This window comes from Engraulis encrasicolus, chromosome 7 (genome assembly GCF_034702125.1).
Source record: "Engraulis encrasicolus isolate BLACKSEA-1 chromosome 7, IST_EnEncr_1.0, whole genome shotgun sequence".
NCBI classification, from domain to species: domain Eukaryota; kingdom Metazoa; phylum Chordata; class Actinopteri; order Clupeiformes; family Engraulidae; genus Engraulis; species Engraulis encrasicolus.
This window is the reverse complement of record NC_085863.1, coordinates 53761221-53780328: the sequence shown is the minus strand read 5'-3', so window position 1 is coordinate 53780328 and position 19108 is coordinate 53761221. Positions and strand designations below refer to the sequence as shown.

Here is a 19108-nt window from a genome sequence, read left to right as displayed (position 1 = left end):
TGTCTCTCTTCCAGTAACTTCAGGTCACAATCTCACACTGTCACTTTTTCAGGAATAGTTTGCATCAGGAAGTAAATGGCAAGTATTTTATTGCCTTTAATTTCTACATTAACGTATATACACAGAGAGGAGGAGGGTGTCCATCTGTTTAGGCATCCTAAGGAGGGATATACACCTTTACGAATGTATTGTTACTGCTTGCAATGACATTATAAACTCAAACCAGCTCCGAGTATCATGTGGTCTCTTCTTGGCCCTGGCAAGTTTGAAGAAAGGAAGGGACCTTAAACAGGACCTTTCATAAGACTCATTCCTGTTCGACTGAGATAGGCCCAACATGTCCAAACTAGTCATCAATCAGGGCAAACAGCTAAAGCAGACAATGCAGGCATTTCCAAATTTGAATTAAGCATTGAAGCTTGAACAGAAGAATTACCATTCAGTGAAATGTTCTGGGAAACTCTAACTTGGAGTAGGCCTAATTCAATAGGACCATGTTTGATGTTAATGTATTGTAGAAGGAGAGAGGTGCAGCACACTCACAAGTTAAATAAACAGTTTTTTAATGTGTTTTTCTGGTTGCCAGCACCTCTGTTTCTGGTGTGCGTTTTGCACCTCCACTCATCATATGATGTTAATGTATTACCACGCCCAGGGTAACAGAAAATATCCATGGCCATATTCTCTTCCCACCTACTTGACATGAGGGCAAACAGCAGCAAGCCCACAAGCAAAGGTGATCATCTATCATGTCACAACATTCTGTTGGTCATTTAGTTTTTTATTCTTCATACAGCTTTATAACGTATCATTTTATCATGTAAACATGTGCCTAAAAAAAGCTAATTATTCCTGAAATCATACAATATGAGAGCTGAGGCCTAGGTAGGCCTACTTTCTGTTTACTCAAATGATCTGTTTGGTAGAGTGTTGCCAAGCATCCTGCACCTGCTGAAAGAAGGCTGTGTACATAATCAACCACGAGGCAAGTCTCCACTTGTCCACAGGAGGACCACAAGCCTATCACACTCTAACCATGGTAACCCATTCATCAACCCTACCCCCACGCGCAAGTTTCTAATGGCAATTGTTCTGTTAATGAATCCAGAAACATGACTTGCAAAATTGGATGATAAGATTTAGACCTACTGTCCATTTCTGTTCTTTTCTTTTTTACATTTTAAGATACATTTCAACTGTATGATTTGCTTTGGGTGTGCATGGGAGCAAGAAAGTTTGTAGCCAACAACCAAGGAGTTTTTATTTGAAACTGTCTAATGATAGAAGTGCATTGCTGAGTCATCAAGAGAGCTAAATTCATTAATTGCACTGAATACACCATGTGGACAACAATTTGTGTAGTGTTGTTTCGATTCTCCTTTTTGAGCAAGTAGCCCAGATAGTGCCCTAATACTTTCTGTACATTATATAATTACCATAACTGTTTCAACTGATTTAGCATTGATTCATTTTTGCATAGGCCTACATTGTTGAAAGGCCTTTGTGGAACCAGCTGCTATTGGCTAGGGCCTATCCCTTATGACTTGATCTGCTACTGTGCATGATATGGCATAGGCCTATTCCAACACTACTTACCACTACCACTTGTCGCAAATACGTTCACATTGACAGTAAATCATGTCTGGGTGGTTGGAACCTGGAATATACAACCAGACCTGGCGTATCAGTTCCATTACTTCAGGTATAGCAACTGATGTGATGATAGCCCATGTCGCTCCCTTTGCCGCCAATGCTATCCAAATAGCGCCACTGTTCGCGCTGTAAATGGCTCGCGCCTCCGCTGGCGCTGAATTTGAACTGTCAGTTGGTGGCTGCTGCTATAAAGGCTGAGGATGCCCGCTTGCATTCCAGTACAGTCTGCAGGTGTTTGGAGAAGGTGACAGCGAGGTTTCGTTTTCAGGTGAGTTCCAATAGAGCTTTGACGGCATCTCAATTTAACCCACAGTTCAATTGAGACCGCTTCTTGGGAATGCTTTAGCTTTCAGTAGTGGTTCTAAAGTGGCGTATGCAGACTACTAGCCTAACTAATTTGAGAAAATGTAGCCTACATCTGATTTGCTACATTGTATTTTTGCATGTCATTTTATTATCCTTATTGCCTCCACCACAACCCAGTGAAAGGGAGTCATGGGCATGCCTGTTCGCCACCCCACCTGGCGAGAACTCCTCAGAAACAGTAACAACAACACAGCCTCAAAAGAAGGAGATGCAAAAACGGAGATGACCAGAATACAAGGAGTGGTATGAACTCAGCATTTGGACACCTGTTCACAGGTAATCGTTTCTTACCTAGAAGTTTGGTTCCCTTTTGTTTGCGCACACCTGGGACTGGCTGGGAATTGCTATGCCCTACTTCTGCTTCATGGGGACTATATGTTGGGGCTGGTTTGTAGGCAGTGTAGTTAGATGATTGTTTAGTTTCACGTGCAATCACTAACAGTACTGCCAACACAACAGCCTGCATCAGACACAAGCCCATTCTTACATCTTTTCAGGTAGCCTTTAAAAAAAAAAACTCTCTTGGTGTAGTAGGCCTAGTTGATGTGTAGTATTTTAATGAGTGAAAAAATAGGCCTATATACGGGATTTATTCAGATTATTGTATTTGTGCTGTATGGTAGCCTACATGCACATGTCCATTCAATGTACAAGGCAAATAAGTTGAACAATACCGTCAAATTGTGTGAGTTCTATATCAGCAGCCAACGAGAGGAAAGTTTGTGAGTTTCCAAGACTGTTCTCCTGTGGCCACCTGGCAGTGAAGTTAGCTGATTAACAAAATATACTGTAAGTAATCACTAACCTCACAGCCAGGTGACCCAGGCAGATTATACTACCCCGCTCGCCTGTTATCTAGTCTTTGGAAGGTCTACAGCCTTATGGATTTGTGTTAGACTAGGTAGGCTATGTGTCTTTGATGTACATTGTAGTAATAATAAAAACAAATCTGTTAAAAAGTAAATTAAAAATACTTTTGTTGAAATGGAAAACGGTCTCGAAGAGTTTTCTTTTTTGAGGATTTTGTGAACGAACGTGATGGGCTCATTTAACTGCGCGCGCGCCTTCGTGCGCCTCCCATGGTCGGAGCGCACACGCACCGTCTCCTTGGTAACATACAACACTGTAAGCTACCTTCTCTGGGCGTGATCGGTATAGTGCGTGCGTGCTAAGTGAAGAACTGTAACAGTAATGGGAACTGACCAACCACTGGACAGTGCTGAGGCGCCGAAGCTTGACTTCGAAGCGCAGTTTACCATTTTTGTGGGGTCGTCTAGTGAGGATGTCTCATATGCGAAGACATTCTGGAATTCCCTCGCTCTGCATCCGCCGATAGAGTCACGACTGGAGTCTGCAGACGTCAGTCAACGACTCAAAGTAGCCAAAGATCCATGTCAGTATGTTCATCCGTGACCTTAGATGGTTTAATAATTATTTGGAAAAAAAAATGATAGTCGTGCTGTACAGTATCCCTAACTGAAATGCGTATTTTTTGCAGCCTGTAAAACCGTACCCAGGCCCAGCACACCAAGTGAGTTGGCAAGGTTGGCCTTTGTCTAATGTTTCAACTTTTTAAACTAATTTAGGCCCGTTTTAGCATCACAAGGAAAATACCATATTCTGTTCTGCATTACAGAAAACCATGCCTTGTTTGACAAAGTCTCACAACAGAAGGTGGAGGAGGACAGACAAAGATACAAAGACATGGTGAGATGAAGCTGTAACAATAACATCATGTTATGGTACAATTGGCATGTTGCTTCAGTGACATGGGAGGGTTGTACAGGCCAAGTGGAGTTCTGTAGCCCGACAGGCCAGACCATTCATTTTGAATTACAAAGTAATTAATGTGGTGCAGGTCTGGTAAAACCAGGCTAATGTCTAATGTAGGCCTACATGAATGTACTAGTAGGTAGGTAGGCCCATATACATGTAGGCCTATTAGGATGTATTATGATGTCTATCTGGGTAGGCCTAATTTACCTGTGCTGCCAGATATTGTTGTGTAGTAAAGCAGTGGTTTCCAAACTGTTTTTCTGCTGTGACCCCTTTGCGAGCCCCCAGTTTGGGAACAGCTGCATTGAAGCATTGTTAAGAATTTAGGTAAACTTAGGCCTACTCAAAAAATGATGCGTTTTGATGTGTCTGGGGAAGTGACATGATCATACTTTTTTACACTTTAATTGAGATAATTTAGGAGGGAAATTCTCCTCTGCATGCTCACCTATGCAGTTATGGACCCGACTCATTAAACTTGTTTCACAGGCACCAGCAGGCTGCAGTGGCGTTATAGATGCTTTGATGAAATATGATTAAAGATAATAGGGTGCTCTGGGTGTGGGGAGCTGGCAGGAAGATACAGGGAGGCCTAATGCTGTGCTTACACGCTGCATTAAGAAAATTAATTTCCCAGCATCACTGCGGGATCTGGAATTGCAGCATTAAACGTGACATAAGAGGTTGGCCCCATGGCGTGTGGCTTCGCATCTTAAACAATGGCATTATTTAAATTAGTGCTACTCCTCTGTACACTACACTACACTTAAGCCCTGGTAGAGACACAAATAAATTACAGCCATGAGGTCATCGTAAAAGTAGTTTTGTCCGGCAAGCTTTATTTACAGGCCTTAGATTTTATCATGATTAACATCAAAGCGGACAGAAGAGGGATTGCTGTTTGGCCTAAAGGAATTTTAGGCTGTCAAATGCTTAATGCCATGAATGAGCACCTGCCAGCTAATCACAAAAAAACAGTTGACGTAGAAATAAGGCTCAGTTACACACTTACAGCTATGATTATTAGTCAATTGGTGGAATCAAAACTGTAATATTTCATCCACATTCAATAAGTGATAAAATCAGTACTGTTGGAAAATGTAGATACGGGGAAAAAAATAAATATAAAAATGTCATGGTATGTTTGATTTTGGTGCTGTAGCTCTAGGCCTTTTCATTCACCAGAGTACAGCATCATTGCCAGCTTTGAGATACAATACCTTTCTGTCATCTAAACTTTTAAAAATATGATTATCATAGTGTTTACAACACCTGATCCCCGACTGCAGGTTTATTTTACAGCACAATACAATAATCCTGTGAGTGATTCCCCCCACATCTCCGATCACCTGACGCTCTAAAGGTCCCCCAAATTAAATCAAAGCAGAGCATCCCGCATTGATTTAGGGTGCTTCATCCCATGCTCAGCCGACATAAATCCTCCCATTTGCTCGCTGCAGACAGACACGGAAGTGGCCAATCCTGTAATGCTATACAGGGGGTCTGGCTGTCATGTCAATATGAGCTACCCATCAAGCTCAGCTCCCAAGCCATTACAGCGCACTACAGTACCCCCCGAAAGGTTAGCGTTGGGGTTTGGGCTATCTATGTTAAAAACCTATTGGTAGCTCATTTTGACGAAGCAGGCCATCTCGACAGAACTGCGGCCTGGCAGTATCCCTTACTTACACTCTGCGTAGCCCCCCCATCTGCGTAGCGCGCTGCTCTCCTTACCGTGATGAATGTGTCTGTAGTGTATCTCTCGGAGCCGCCATCCAACAAACCGCACTGGCTAATCAGGTTAGGCAGGAGAGGAGGGCTGGGTGGGTGGGTGAGTGGGTGTGGTACCGCACCACCCGGCCCTATAGGCTACGATCAATTAATCTAAGAGGGGCGGTTATGAGAATTAAGGGAGCATTGATTTATCCCACCCGAGGTTACTGTCAGACCAAAAAAAACAGCTCATCTTCTTTTAAACTGGCCAGAGCCCCACGCCACAGAATGCTGACCGCAGCTGCTGGCCTGCTGGCTTTCTGCAGGGTCTAGCCTTTATGAGTAACCACCGCAGTTTTATACCCCCCTTTTAAAAGATGTCTGATGTGGAGATGCTGCACTTGCACTAGGCTCTTGGTCCCCGCTCAGCTGCTGGCTGGTGGTTCTTTGAGTTTGAACTACTAAGTGCTCTGCCATGCAGGCAAGTTTATATATCACAATGTATACGTCCACAGATTTGTGTGAGTGCATCGCATGCATACAAAAGCAGCCTACTGGATGATGTAGACTTATTATTTTAATTAATTGTTGATACTGAAATGAAGTGTAGCAATATCTTAACTGTTTGATGTAACTAGACCATATTGTCACTGATGAACTAATCTCAATAGTTATCGCCTGGAACTAGGCCTGATATTTGTTTTGTTCGTATACTGTAGTATCAGAGAGACTGGATATACTCTGAGAATCTGTGGTAGTATGTTTGGTGGTGCGGCATCATTGCATAGGGGTGTAGCTCTGTAGATTTTTGCCACTCCCATTTCTCAGCTTTTTTTTTCTTCGCTGAGAGTAATCAACCTGGAAGCTCCGCAATGGATTAGCCTCTGGAGAAAAGATCCATTTGATGAGATTCCTCTTAAGTAAATGACCCTCTCCCGAAAGCCTCTGAATCAGGCCATTTAAGGGAAATTGTACAATTCAGAGTGGTTACGTTTAGTTTTCTTTCTTGCTGAAGCATTTGCCAGTCTTTCTATGGGCATATGTATCTTAGACCTTAATATATATGAACATGGACAAATGAAAAGAAAAATGAACATATAATCACTGATTTGTTGTAAAAGTTTGCAAGGGACACGTCAAAATGTTGATATTTTGTGTTGACAAAAACAGTGAAAATCCTTTTATCAAGGAAACCAAAATTGAAACAATACAGCAGCAGACATTGGCTTAACCCAGTTAAATTACGTCTTCTTGGCATGCGCCTGAGCCAGCACGTGTAATGGATTTCATCAAATGGCACTAACCGCAGGAAGCCTTGTCCCCTATTTCCTCAAGTGTTAAATCAAAGTTATGAGGCTTGTTTGGTAATTGCTGTCTGGTGGCTTGGACCGAACAGCTGTGTTCAGGCTCTAGGGGTGATAACCATTTACACAAAGAAGTCTGTTCCCTGCCATGCAAACCAGAAGGGAATGGCCAGTGATTGTTCATTACCAATCATGTCTCCATCTGGCTCAAAAGCAGAGGTGCATGAAGTAAAAGTAGGAGTACTTCTGTAGTGTGTCTCCCTTATTAAGTACAGTGGAATAAATGGTGGATTAATTATTAATACCATGTAATGTCTCAGCTCAAAAGGCTCTATTGTAATGGGCTTTTATTGTTGGTATCCAGGCTAAACGGAGAGACGAGATCATAATGCTACTGAAAAAGCAAAGAGAGGAGAGAATGAAGGTAAGATTTAAAATATGATTTAAAAATGTTGCAAACTAAATTGAAACCGAAACATGATCAGTGATGTGAACAACAATGATATGTTTTCTCTGTGCTCACTTCAAAACCAGTACTGAGAAACTGATCGGGGGATTAAAGATGCGCCGTCCACACACAAACATTGATGCCTTGGTGTCTTGATGAGGCTGAGTTATCTCCCATGCAGCAGGGCTAATCCGGCCATTTGAAACTTGGACGGGAAGAATAGTGGGCCTCGGACAGCCAAGTGCTTTATTTCCCCTCTATCCATTAAAGTGCTCCCTCTCTCCCTCTCTCTCTGTACCCCTCAGCACTTTTCCCCCAGAGCCTCAGCACTTCTGGGAGCAGGCGAGGGAAGGAGGGAGGGAGTGGATGGGATGGACGGTGTGTGTGTGGGGGGAGGGGCAGTTCAGGGCACTCCCTCCCTTGCTTTAGTGACCACTCGTACGTCTCTGGGGACCGGAGAGGGGTGGCCATGAGGGTCAGCAGAAGGCTTGTCATCCGCCAGAGCCCAGACGTGAACTGCATGCTCATGAAATTTACCTCTACACAGTGAAAGGCGAAAATGAAATGTCTCCCCATTGTTATTGCCTTAATTAACAAGGGTGGCAGAAGAGTGGACATAAGCAAAAACAGGTGTATCCCTGTAGCCATAGCACATTTGCCAAGTACACAAAATGCAACACGGTGCATTTGGCAAGCTTGATGCAAAATTGTATTCAAGGGGGTTCCTATCCCATATTTAACCCTGCATAGTAATGATAGAAAAATTCTGTTGAAGAGCTCAATATTGTTATTGTCGTTAACAGAGAGAACTGATTTCTCGTCCCTTCAAGCCCAAGCAGTGCCAGGAAGAAAACAGGTATGCACATGTTATTAAAGTTTGAATTCCTCTCTACACATTCATCAGTTCTCAGACTAATTGTAACACATCAGACCCCAGTGTAAGCACTGTTTTTTATTCATGGCCTTGTTGCAGTAACTGTATGATGCTGGAATGTTTACAAATGCAGGAAGTGATAGCAGATGCCAGGGCTAAGGTATTGATCTTGGAAGCAGCAACTGTAGCTGAGGCAATAATTTACAGGCAGGAAAACTGGGAGGGGTAAACTATTTTTGCTGATTTAGCCGGCATCAATCACTGCAAATTAAGGATAGGAGGCCGAATAATGCTTTCTCTGCTTCCCAGGGTTGTGACCTTGTTGCTTGCCTGCCGTTTGTGCACGATGAGCCCTTTCCACAATTACATTACACAAGTTCAGTTTTGAAGTGAAGTAGATATAAATTACTATAAATAACAAGACTACTTCCATAAAAAATAATGGTATGAAAGTTTATATGTATGCCACTGGATGCTATTTATACCTGTATTTAATGCATTGAATCAAAGGTGCACAAGGAAAAGGCTCATTACATGTATATTAGACCATGCAGAGCTATATGCTTTGACATGCATCTTGGAGGAAGTAAAGTCTGTGTTTTTGTTGTAAAGGCTCAATGATACTCCCATATCGCCATACAATTGCAAAGCAGCAGAAATAAAACACAAACTGGCCATTATTGCTTGATGATCAGCTCAGCCGCTGGAGGCTGAAATGTCCATACAGTTACTTTTGGTATGTCTTATCAAATGCTGTATGTAAATGCATGTGGGCACAATAGTTGCCATTTGTAGGATATATGCACACTTGCCCTTTCCTGTGGAATTGTATATTGTATAGCCCAGAGTTCCGAGCGGGCCGAAACACCCCGCATTAAATGAAAGAAAGCTTTCACAGCATGTTATTTGTTTTACTGTAATCGAAGGCACGAGACAGTGGACAGTAGTTTACTAGCTTCGGTCATGGATTAGTTCATTGCTTTCAGACCAAAACTCTTTATTTCTGTCCAACACTGGCGAGTCAATACGAGATCTACAGGCTACGTAAGGGGCTTAAGTAGGCCAGAGGCTTTTAGAAAACTGAAAAGGTATTAGTACACCAGGGTTGTGGCTGGACTTCTGGGCGCTATGGTTTATAGACCCAGATCTTGTCATCAGGGCTTGACATTAACTTTCCCCTTACAAGCTAGATTCATGGGCCATTCAGCCTTTCTTTAGCCACAGATTTATAAGTTGTTTTCTTTTCCATGATACATTGTGTCTAATTTTAGGAGATGATATGCTGAAATAGTATCAGTAGCATTAACGTAGCTCGCTAAATGACAATAAATCAGCCAATAGCACCTGAGTTGAAACTGGGCGTTTTTTCTAACTAAAACACACAATTGATGCAAAAGGGGCAAGCAATAGCATACACAGTGGGCTAAGCCTTGGTTGTCATAAATGAAAGTGAAGAGTGAAAGTCCAACTCGGAAACGCCAACTCCCATTGTCATTGTGAGTGACACAGCACTCCAGCACACAAGTGAACACAGCACACAACGAAATTGCATTCATGCCTCACCCGTGCAAATGGGAAGCCCCCAATGGTGCCTTAAAAGGGAGCAGTGCGGCGGGACGGTACCATGCTCAGGGTACCTCAGTCATGGAGGAGGATGGGGGAGAGCACTGGTTATTTACTCCCCCCACCAACCTGGTGGGTCAGGAGTTTAACCGGCAACCTGTGGGCTACAAGTCAGACAACCTAACCTAATAGTGATGCCAGATGTAAAGGACATCTAAGTTGCATTTGGCTTGGCTAAATGACCTTTGTCTCAATATTCTCTCTGAAATGTTTCCAACGTTTTTAACTCTTCATGAGCACCTTGATCTCCTTGACACCTTGAACTCTTTGAATACTTCATGTAGGCCTACACGTAAGATTTTTTTAAATTATTATTCCATGTGACTCTCCAAAAAAACTCCAACTTTTACCTGTTTTCTCTGCAGGGAGACGTCTGCACCTGCCCCTGCCCCTGGCCCTGAGACCTTATCACCAGACCAAGAGGAGGAGATACAGAATGTTAGGAGCCTACAGTAGACTTGGAGTTTTGCTAAGTAAACCGACATGGATATAGGCCTGTATACAGTTGTGCACTGTCAGATCAGAGTACTTTTTTGTTTTTTTAAATAAATGAAACATTGTTGTGGTTACTTCAACTGTGGTAACATGTTGGGTAATATGTCATATTTAGTCTGTTATACGTGTGTGTGTGTGTGTGTGTGTGTGTGTGTGTGTGTGTATTTGTTTTACTGTAATCGAAGGCACGAGACAGTGGACAGTAGTTTACTAGCTTCGGTCATGGATTAGTTCATTGCTTTCAGACCAAAACTCTTTATTTCTGTCCAACACTGGCGAGTCAATACGAGATCTACAGGCTACGTAAGGGGCTTAAGTAGGCCAGAGGCTTTTAGAAAACTGAAAAGGTATTAGTACACCAGGGTTGTGGCTGGACTTCTGGGCGCTATGGTTTATAGACCCAGATCTTGTCATCAGGGCTTGACATTAACTTTCCCCTTACAAGCTAGATTCATGGGCCATTCAGCCTTTCTTTAGCCACAGATTTATAAGTTGTTTTCTTTTCCATGATACATTGTGTCTAATTTTAGGAGATGATATGCTGAAATAGTATCAGTAGCATTAACGTAGCTCGCTAAATGACAATAAATCAGCCAATAGCACCTGAGTTGAAACTGGGCGTTTTCTCTAACTAAAACACACAATTGATGCAAAAGGGGCAAGCAATAGCATACACAGTGGGCTAAGCCTTGGTTGTCATAAATGAAAGTGAAGAGTGAAAGTCCAACTCGGAAACTCCAACTCCCATTGTCATTGTGACACAGCACTCCAGCACACAAGTGAGCACAGCACACAACGAAATTGCATTCATGCCTCACCCGTGCAAATGGGAAGCCCCCAATGGTGCCTTAAAAGGGAGCCGTGCGGCGGGACGGTACCATGCTCAGGGTACCTCAGTCATGAAGGAGGATGGGGGAGAGCACTGGTTATTTACTCCCCCCACCAACCTGGTGGGTCAGGAGTTTAACCGGCAACCTGTGGGCTACATGTCAGACAACCTAACCTAATAGTGATGCCAGATGTAAAGGACATCTAAGTTGCATTTGGCTTGGCTAAATGACCTTTGTCTCAATATTCTCTCTGAAATGTTTCCAACGTTTTTAACTCTTCATGAGCACCTTGATCTCCTTGACACCTTGAACTCTTTGAATACTTCATGTAGGCCTACACGTAAGATTTTTTTTTATTATTATTCCATGTGACTCTCCAAAAAAACTCCAACTTTTACCTGTTTTCTCTGCAGGGAGACGTCTGCACCTGCCCCTGCCCCTGGCCCTGAGACCTTATCACCAGACCAAGAGGAGGAGATACAGAATGTTAGGAGCCTACAGTAGACTTGGAGTTTTGCTAAGTAAACCGACATGGATATAGGCCTGTATACAGTTGTGCACTGTCAGATCAGAGTACTTTTTTGTTTTTTTAAATAAATGAAAAAACATTGTTGTGGTGCATCAACTGTGGTAACATGTTGGGTAATATGTCATATTTAGTCTGTTATACGTGTGTGTGTGTGTGTGTGTGTGTGTGTGTGTGTGTCTAATTCTGCCCAAATGAAATAAATATTACATCCCAACAAGCTTTGCTTCTGTTGCAATGTGTGCACTTCTTGCTTGCAGAAGAGGCAATGCTGTACATGACAAATAGGGTATTGTCTTGCCTACAGTAGCCCGCTGTCCAGTTATCTGAGCTATTGATAATAGCTTGGTGGTCTTAACGTCATGCACGCCGACTCTAGCCCTCTCTCCCGCGCCCCACTCCAGTCTGGAATGGACTGCTGACAACATGCCAACCAGCAGCGCGCTACTGAACTGTCCTCTCAACGGTGTCTACATTTGGAACATTTTCCAACTTGGATAGAGGGTTTTTGTTGTAGTGGATACGCGTTATATCAACATCGAGGACTTGCATTGTTGTTGGCAAAAAATGATCATGAGAAAGTAAGAGAAATGGATTTTCTGGCCATCTTTTGTTCAGCGTTTCTCTGCAGTCTATCAGCCTCCGCATCAAAGATATTCAGTGGTAAGATCTTCTATGCTCATTTGTTGTTTGCGAATAATTAATGTGTTGTAAATTAGCCTATTGTGCACGGAAAAAGGCATACACAACATATTAACTTTCACGAGTTTCTACTGAATTGAAAGAATATGCCTTTTTAATCAACAAGTAGTATTAGCTAAAGCGTTCTTTTTCCAAACCTTTACGCATAATCTGTGTGCATGTGTTTGTAAGTAATTATTATTTAAAAAATATTCTCTTTTTAATCTGGCATGACCATTCTTTTTTATATCACTAGCAGACTTCTATGAACCAAGAGGTATGTGTCATTTATTATTTCTCTTCATTCTCCTTATAATTTTCCAAACGTATTTGACAGTGTATTTTCATATTAAATTAAATGTCCTAAATAAATAGCTCGTGAAAGTCACCCTAGACCTCATATTTTAAAGGCCATGTCAATCCGTTTTGCCAGAAAATCAACTGTTGTCAGTAGTCCATTGCCCACAGTCTTTTTCTAAGATACGGATTCTCCTTTCATTGTGCGTAAAGGACAACGGATATGCCGACGCGGGACGGATCGTCCGTGCTATAAAATCGCCTACTTCCAGGACAGCAGACGCAAAGTGAACTTTGAGGAGGCGAGCCGCGCCTGTCGGAGTGATGGAGGAGAGTTGCTCAGCATCGAGTCCGAGCAGGAGCAGGAGCTGATCAAGAACTTTGTCCAGGAGCTGCGGGCCGCGGATGGAGACTTCTGGATCGGGCTGCGGCGAAATGAGGGTTACGAAGTGACCAGTGCTGACTGCCCATCTCAGTACTACTGGCTCGATGGAAGCCATTCTCGATTCAGGTATGGGCAGTGATCTCTACTGGATCTCTATTACAGATCACGGGTAATGGGTCCTTACACTGGTTTAGCTTGATTGTAGAACACCCAAACAAACAAAACAATGGTCATAAATAGTTTAAACTATTTCTTAATCCTGTCAGTTCCATGATTATTTCCCATGAATGGCTGTTGCTGCCTGCTATCCATTTGGGAATTGGCTCAGGAATGCAAATTGATGGAACATGTACAATTAAATTGTAAAGACATGCACTTTGCTGTTAACCTCCTCAGGAACTGGCATTGGGATGAGCCATCGTGTGGCTATGAGGTGTGTGTGGTGATGTACCACCAGCCCTCCGCTCCCCCGGGCCTTGGAGGCCTCTACATGTTCCAGTGGAATGACGACAACTGCGAGACAAAGAACAACTTCATCTGCAAGTACACTAAAGGTGGGTCCATGCACCAACCACCATATTGAACTATTGGGTAACTATTGGGATTTGTATTACAAGTGGTGTAATAACATGTAAGTACAGTAGGCCTACATGCTATCCCATGTTTTCTGTATCTACAGTACATACCATCATGATAATAATGACCACAATGTACGATGAAGTGTTTTTTTATAATACTTTCCAAAGTCTTGAATTCTTCCAGGGAGGTAAAGGGCTGAACTAAGACCCAAGGCACCCTTGGTATGTAGATACACAAAAAATACCCGCTCTGAGTAGAATGTAATAATGTGTACGACAGTTGTACTTACATGTTATTACACCAATTATTCCACTGTACCTAATGGCTAAATACACTGTAATTAAAGACCCCTTAAAATGAAGTATTACCAACCATTGCCTCCACATCTGTGTATAAAAATACAGCAAAAATGTTGTTTTGTGCTATGATTTCAGATATCTCTCCTGGGCCTACCCCATCAGGAAATGACTCTGCTCCAGGTAAATGCCAATTGAAAAACCTGGCTGGAATTTTAGTAACACATACATTGGAATCTGACCCGATATTTTGTTGAGGAAAAAAAGTTGGATTAATTACTTTGACAGCAATTCATAGCCTGGTCTTACACCTTAGTACTAGCTGATGTTTGACTGAAACATGTGTTATGTTCTATTGTCAATCTACCAGCCAACAGCCAGACTACAGTCCCCCCATCCCCACCACCCATGTCAGTAGTTCGCAACCTTTTTTGAACACCCCCTTGTTCTCATCCTAAACCTCCCAACACCTCCTTGATCTCACCTCATCATAAGCTCGCCAATGCTCCCTACTATTAAAAAAATTATATAAAAAATAAATAAATATATATATATATATATATAAATAAATAAATACATTATATATATATATACTAATGCCCCCCCAATTTTAATTGAGCCCCCCTCTCTCCACTGCATCCTTCTCAACGAGTCATGAGCCCCTTTTGAGAAACACTTGCATACAGTTTGGGGCCTCCCGTGACATCATGTCCACTGAGATCAGGCCCAGGCGTAATGTGTAGGGAAATGACAATTGAACAGAAGCTTGTGGAGGGCCTGACTAAGCAATTTCAGAACCTTTGGAGATGGCCTTCGGCGCCTTAATATGGAGGAAAATTAAAATCTTGAAAAACCATGGCCAGAGGCTCACTGTTGGCTGTTGGGCTCATTGATTTCATTGACTGTGGCACCGGGAGTCAGGGACACTTCAATTAGTAGCTTCCTGTCTTTCTTTTTTTCTTTAAAGACATTTTTTGGTCTTTATTTAGGATAGGACAGTGAAGGTGGTGACAGGAAGTGAGCGGGGAGAGAGAGAGACGGGGAAGGGCCGGCAAAGGACCCGGGCCGGGAATCGAACCCGGGTCAGCCGCATGGTAGACCAGTGCCCTACCGGTTGGCCAGCTTCCTGTATTTCTTACTGTTAGTAGTAGAGTAGTAGTAGAGTAACTTTATTAATCCCCAGGGGGATTAATATTAACATTATATATATATTAATATTACTGTTCAATGACTAAAAGGTTTATATATTGTTTCTTTTACGACAGGTGCTCCAAAGCCATCTCCCAGGTATACTCCTGTGACGCAAAACACAGAAGGGATGAAGGTTGTTGTATCTCCAAACCCAGGTATTGAAAAAACTGTGTAAATACAATATAATATTCACAATATATATTTTTTCATATATTATTCCATAATTGTATTGTCAAACAGCTACATATTGTAAGCTTATGGGTTTAAAACGCTATTTGTTCCAGACAATAGTGTAAATATTGCCTACATCATTCTGCCAACCATCCCCCTGCTCCTACTCCTGATCGTGGCATCTGGAGTCTTTTGCTTCAAGCTTCTCACAAAGAGGTAAGATTCATAGATTCATTCATTCATACATTCATTCATTTGCATATTTCCAAATGCACCCTCTGATGAGCAGGCAAAACAATCCCTTTTTTCACCGTTTTCCTCTATGATTCATTGATCTTGCATGTGAAATGATTTTGAACGGTTTTCTCTATGATACATGGATCCTGCGTATGAAATTACCTTTTGTCTAGAACTGGGGTCCCAACCTATTCCACCATTGAGGCCCCAAAACAAAAGACTTCAAGGCCCACTTAAAATACTTTCAGGGCCCACCAGCCCACAGTTTGAGAATCACTGGTCTAGAAGAAGATAACGGTCGTTATTTAAAACCTCATATGAAACCTTTTCCACATATTGCAGGAGCAAGGATCGCACCGAGACCCCCTGCACCAAGGAGCCGGGCTACTGGGTCTCGGCAGACCTGTGCGACAGCCCCAACCAGGACGTCTACAACGTCATCCGGAAGCAGCATGAAGTGGACCTGACCTCGGGGACGCGTCCCGACATCAAGAACACCTCCTTCCTGGGCTCCTCGCCGGACACGCCGCCCGGCGACTACGACAACCTGGCCGGCCGCGACACGGAGAGCGGCTTCGTGACCCTGGCCAGCACAGAGAGCGGCTTTGTGACCAATGACATGTATGACATGTGCCAGCTGCGCGGTAGCGGCCGGTACCACCGCGACACTGCCTGGTTGGACAGCGACATGTACGGCTACTGACTGAGATGAGAGACTCCTCCAGCCTTTGCCCTCCGTCCCGTGACCAACTAACTGCCACTTTGTGCTGACTAGTAAGGGCTTGCTCCTCATATCCACCCAACCCCTCGAAACCACCCTCACTCCACACAGCCTGTCTTTTAGCGATCTCAACACTGAGCGTTGATATGCCTCTTACTATCCCACTGATCATGTCCTGGTTGTATCAAAGGTATCATCCTGGAGTTACGGTATCTGCATGCATTTCAATGAACATCTGTCCCCTGCTCTCCCATGATATTGTGCTGCTGACCAAGTGACTGCACAGTGGAGATGGCAGACCAGAAGCATGGGACTCCCCCCATCCTTTGGCTGCATGAAGAGACTTGAAACCTCAAAGTGCTCATCAACTCACTCTCATATCCCTGGCGTGTTTTCTTGACGATTCTTGACCAGGTGGCAATGTTGGATGAAGAGGGTGTACCCATCACATGTCATGCTGACACGGTCACCTTAGACTCAGACACTGGCCTAAACCTAACCGTCAGTGATGTCATGTCGCCGCAAGCGTATGGGTTTGAGTGCAGTGGCAGTTTGAAATATCATATCCATACCCTTGGTGTCAAATATTTCTGCCTGGTCAAGGAGTCAACAAATGACGTGTCGGAATGATATCATGTATCAATAGAACTCTCTGTCAGTATTCTCTCAGCAGTAGTGGTACTCAAGTGTATGAAATATCTCTCTAAGCAAGGACTTTCAAGAGGATCTGAGTGTCAACTGGTGTGAAACAGAATGCCTCTAGTCTGAAGACATTCAGCTAATGTTAGAGGTTGTGTGATATCTGTGGAGAATTAGGGTTTTGAAGAAAGTTACAGAATTGTTCATTGTTGTAGAATGCATTTGTATTACACCAATAACGCCTGTTCAATATAATTACACGCCAACCTACACAATATTGTGTTTAAGAGACCAACATTTACCAAGAAGGCAGAAGCCTTCTTATAATTTACCAAGAAGCTTGTTAAGGTCCACTTCCAATTTCCTGTTTCCAAGAAGCTTGTTAAGGTCCACTTCTAATTTCCTGTTTCTCTTAATGGATCAGCTAAAACCAAATTGAACTCAACGACGACTGTGTGTGCATCTGCAGGTGCATTTGCATGCTCTCCTAATGCTGCTTTAGTGGGGACTGTTATTGCAGGGGCGGGCGGGGGGCGGTAGAGACCTCTGCCCTCTGCAGATTGCCATTGATTGGATTGCCATTGCCTGAGATATTGATCCTGAGGTACTTGCTGCTTTGCCTTACTCTGGAATGTGTTTTGTCATGTCAAGGAAAACTAACAGAATCAGGTTAATGAATGACAAGTCAACACAAAAAGGCTAATAATAATGATGTCCATTTACAATGCAAATGGAAACTGATGATGTGTTACGCAGGTAAACAAGTGTTTTGTAATTTTTTTGTATATTGCAAGATTCATGTGTAGAGTATGAAGTGAAAAGCATGATGAAGATGTTAAGGTGATCCAGGCTGACCATTTTACTCACACTGATACAGGGTGGAACCTTCATTAAAAGGTCAATCCAAGAAGATTATGAAAAGCTGTACTAAGTGTCTAAGATGTGTCTGAGTTTTATTGAATGATCAAACCACCATAACTACAAAAAATATAATGTCCCACACGAGGTGGCCAAGAGATAAACTGCATAGTCAATATCTCCCGATGCGGAAATTCAAAGACATTAATAGGTGCATTAATTATTAGTGCTAACTACAGTATAATTAATTAGTAGTATTTTTCTGTCCCATACATTTTCAGAGGAGTTGATGTCACAATGTTGCACATCTTAATTGGATATGGTGGTCATATATTACATAAATGGTTAAATGTATGGTTGTGCTAGCATTTTCAGCACATGGTAAATTAAAAAAACATACTCTGTATTATGAAAATGTCTAAAATGCATCCAAACTACACATTTCATGACAGATTAGACCAAGAGAGTAGATTATGGTCATTGCCAGGGATGCTGACCAGGGGGGACAAAGGGGTCAGGGACATGGGGCATCATTGGGTCCTCATTAAATTGAATGTATTGGGTGGGGGGCCCTTTCAGAGAACTTTGTCCTGGGCCCAGCCAAAGCTGTCAGCGACCCTGGTCACTGCCAATGTTTAGAAGCCACTTAAAGCAGGTGCCTGAAAAGTGCTGCACAGTAAGTATCAAGGAGAGTGACTAATGTTACAGCCTGATCTCCAGAATTCCGTGCTCCTGGACACGGATGTTTGGGACACGAAATCCGTGTCAGTTTCACGGATTTTGCCAAAATTCCGTGCTCCTGGACACGGAATTGTTTTCCGTGATGGACACATGGAAGTGCTTTCTATATTCCCACAGCACTGTGTTAACTCTATCATTAGAAAATACATACCAAATGCTAATCCCAAACAAAATAACGCTATAGCATTTTCAGTTGTGCCTTGACCAAAACATTCCCTAACCTTAACCTGTCATTAAAGACATATTTTTGAGAAATACCTTTTCCAGTTGGTTGATAGAAAGAATATAATGAAATGAACGAAAGAATACTAGCTGTGCCTATCCCAAACAAGAACCTGTCAGTAAGAAAAGTTTTTGAGAAAAAATATTTGAAATGAGAAAAAACCTGAGAAAACACAAGACTGTGGAAACATAGAGCTGTGGGAGTATAGAGAGAGCACTTCCATGTGTCCATCACAGAAAACAATTCCGTGCACAGGAGCACAGAATTTTGGCAAAATCTGTGAAACTGACACGGATTTTGTGTCCCAAACATCCGTGTCAGGAGCACGGAATTCCGGAGATCAAGTTGAATTTTCATTAGCTGGCTAGATACAAAATACAGTAGCATTTCTATTTTCCTACATATATTTGGTACCACAGAAATATGATCTCTTCACTGATCATACATCTTTCCAATCATTTACATTACATATATTTCAAGG

At 42.6% G+C, this 19108-nt stretch overlaps 2 protein-coding genes across 2 annotated transcripts; both read left to right on the top strand.

Annotated features, from left to right (window-relative positions):
• Positions 1 to 3131: 3131 nt before the first annotated feature.
• On the top strand, positions 3132 to 10332 carry hoatz (HOATZ cilia and flagella associated protein). Its single transcript, XM_063202653.1, has 6 exons — positions 3132 to 3412; positions 3518 to 3550; positions 3656 to 3726; positions 7177 to 7236; positions 8064 to 8116; positions 10123 to 10332. The coding sequence occupies exons 1-6, from the start codon at positions 3211 to 3213 to the stop codon at positions 10211 to 10213; spliced, it is 510 nt and encodes a 169-aa protein (XP_063058723.1). The 5' UTR covers positions 3132 to 3210; the 3' UTR covers positions 10214 to 10332.
• A 1695-nt stretch (positions 10333 to 12027) lies between these two features.
• On the top strand, positions 12028 to 17710 carry layna (layilin a). Its single transcript, XM_063202652.1, has 8 exons — positions 12028 to 12271; positions 12546 to 12566; positions 12800 to 13097; positions 13368 to 13525; positions 13985 to 14029; positions 15112 to 15192; positions 15322 to 15424; positions 15788 to 17710. The coding sequence occupies exons 1-8, from the start codon at positions 12199 to 12201 to the stop codon at positions 16146 to 16148; spliced, it is 1140 nt and encodes a 379-aa protein (XP_063058722.1). The 5' UTR covers positions 12028 to 12198; the 3' UTR covers positions 16149 to 17710.
• The last annotated feature ends 1398 nt before the right edge of the window (positions 17711 to 19108 follow it).

Coding starts and splice junctions, on each gene's coding strand:
- hoatz (XM_063202653.1), top strand. CDS start 3,211: ATGGGAACTGACCAACCACTGGACAGTGCTGAGGCGCCGAAGCTTGAC. Junction 3,413..3,517: donor CAAAGTAGCCAAAGATCCAT/GTCAGTATGTTC, acceptor TATTTTTTGCAG/CCTGTAAAACCGTACCCAGG. Junction 3,551..3,655: donor ACCCAGGCCCAGCACACCAA/GTGAGTTGGCAA, acceptor TCTGCATTACAG/AAAACCATGCCTTGTTTGAC.
- layna (XM_063202652.1), top strand. CDS start 12,199: ATGGATTTTCTGGCCATCTTTTGTTCAGCGTTTCTCTGCAGTCTATCA. Junction 12,567..12,799: donor AGACTTCTATGAACCAAGAG/GTATGTGTCATT, acceptor TTGTGCGTAAAG/GACAACGGATATGCCGACGC. Junction 15,425..15,787: donor TTCAAGCTTCTCACAAAGAG/GTAAGATTCATA, acceptor CACATATTGCAG/GAGCAAGGATCGCACCGAGA.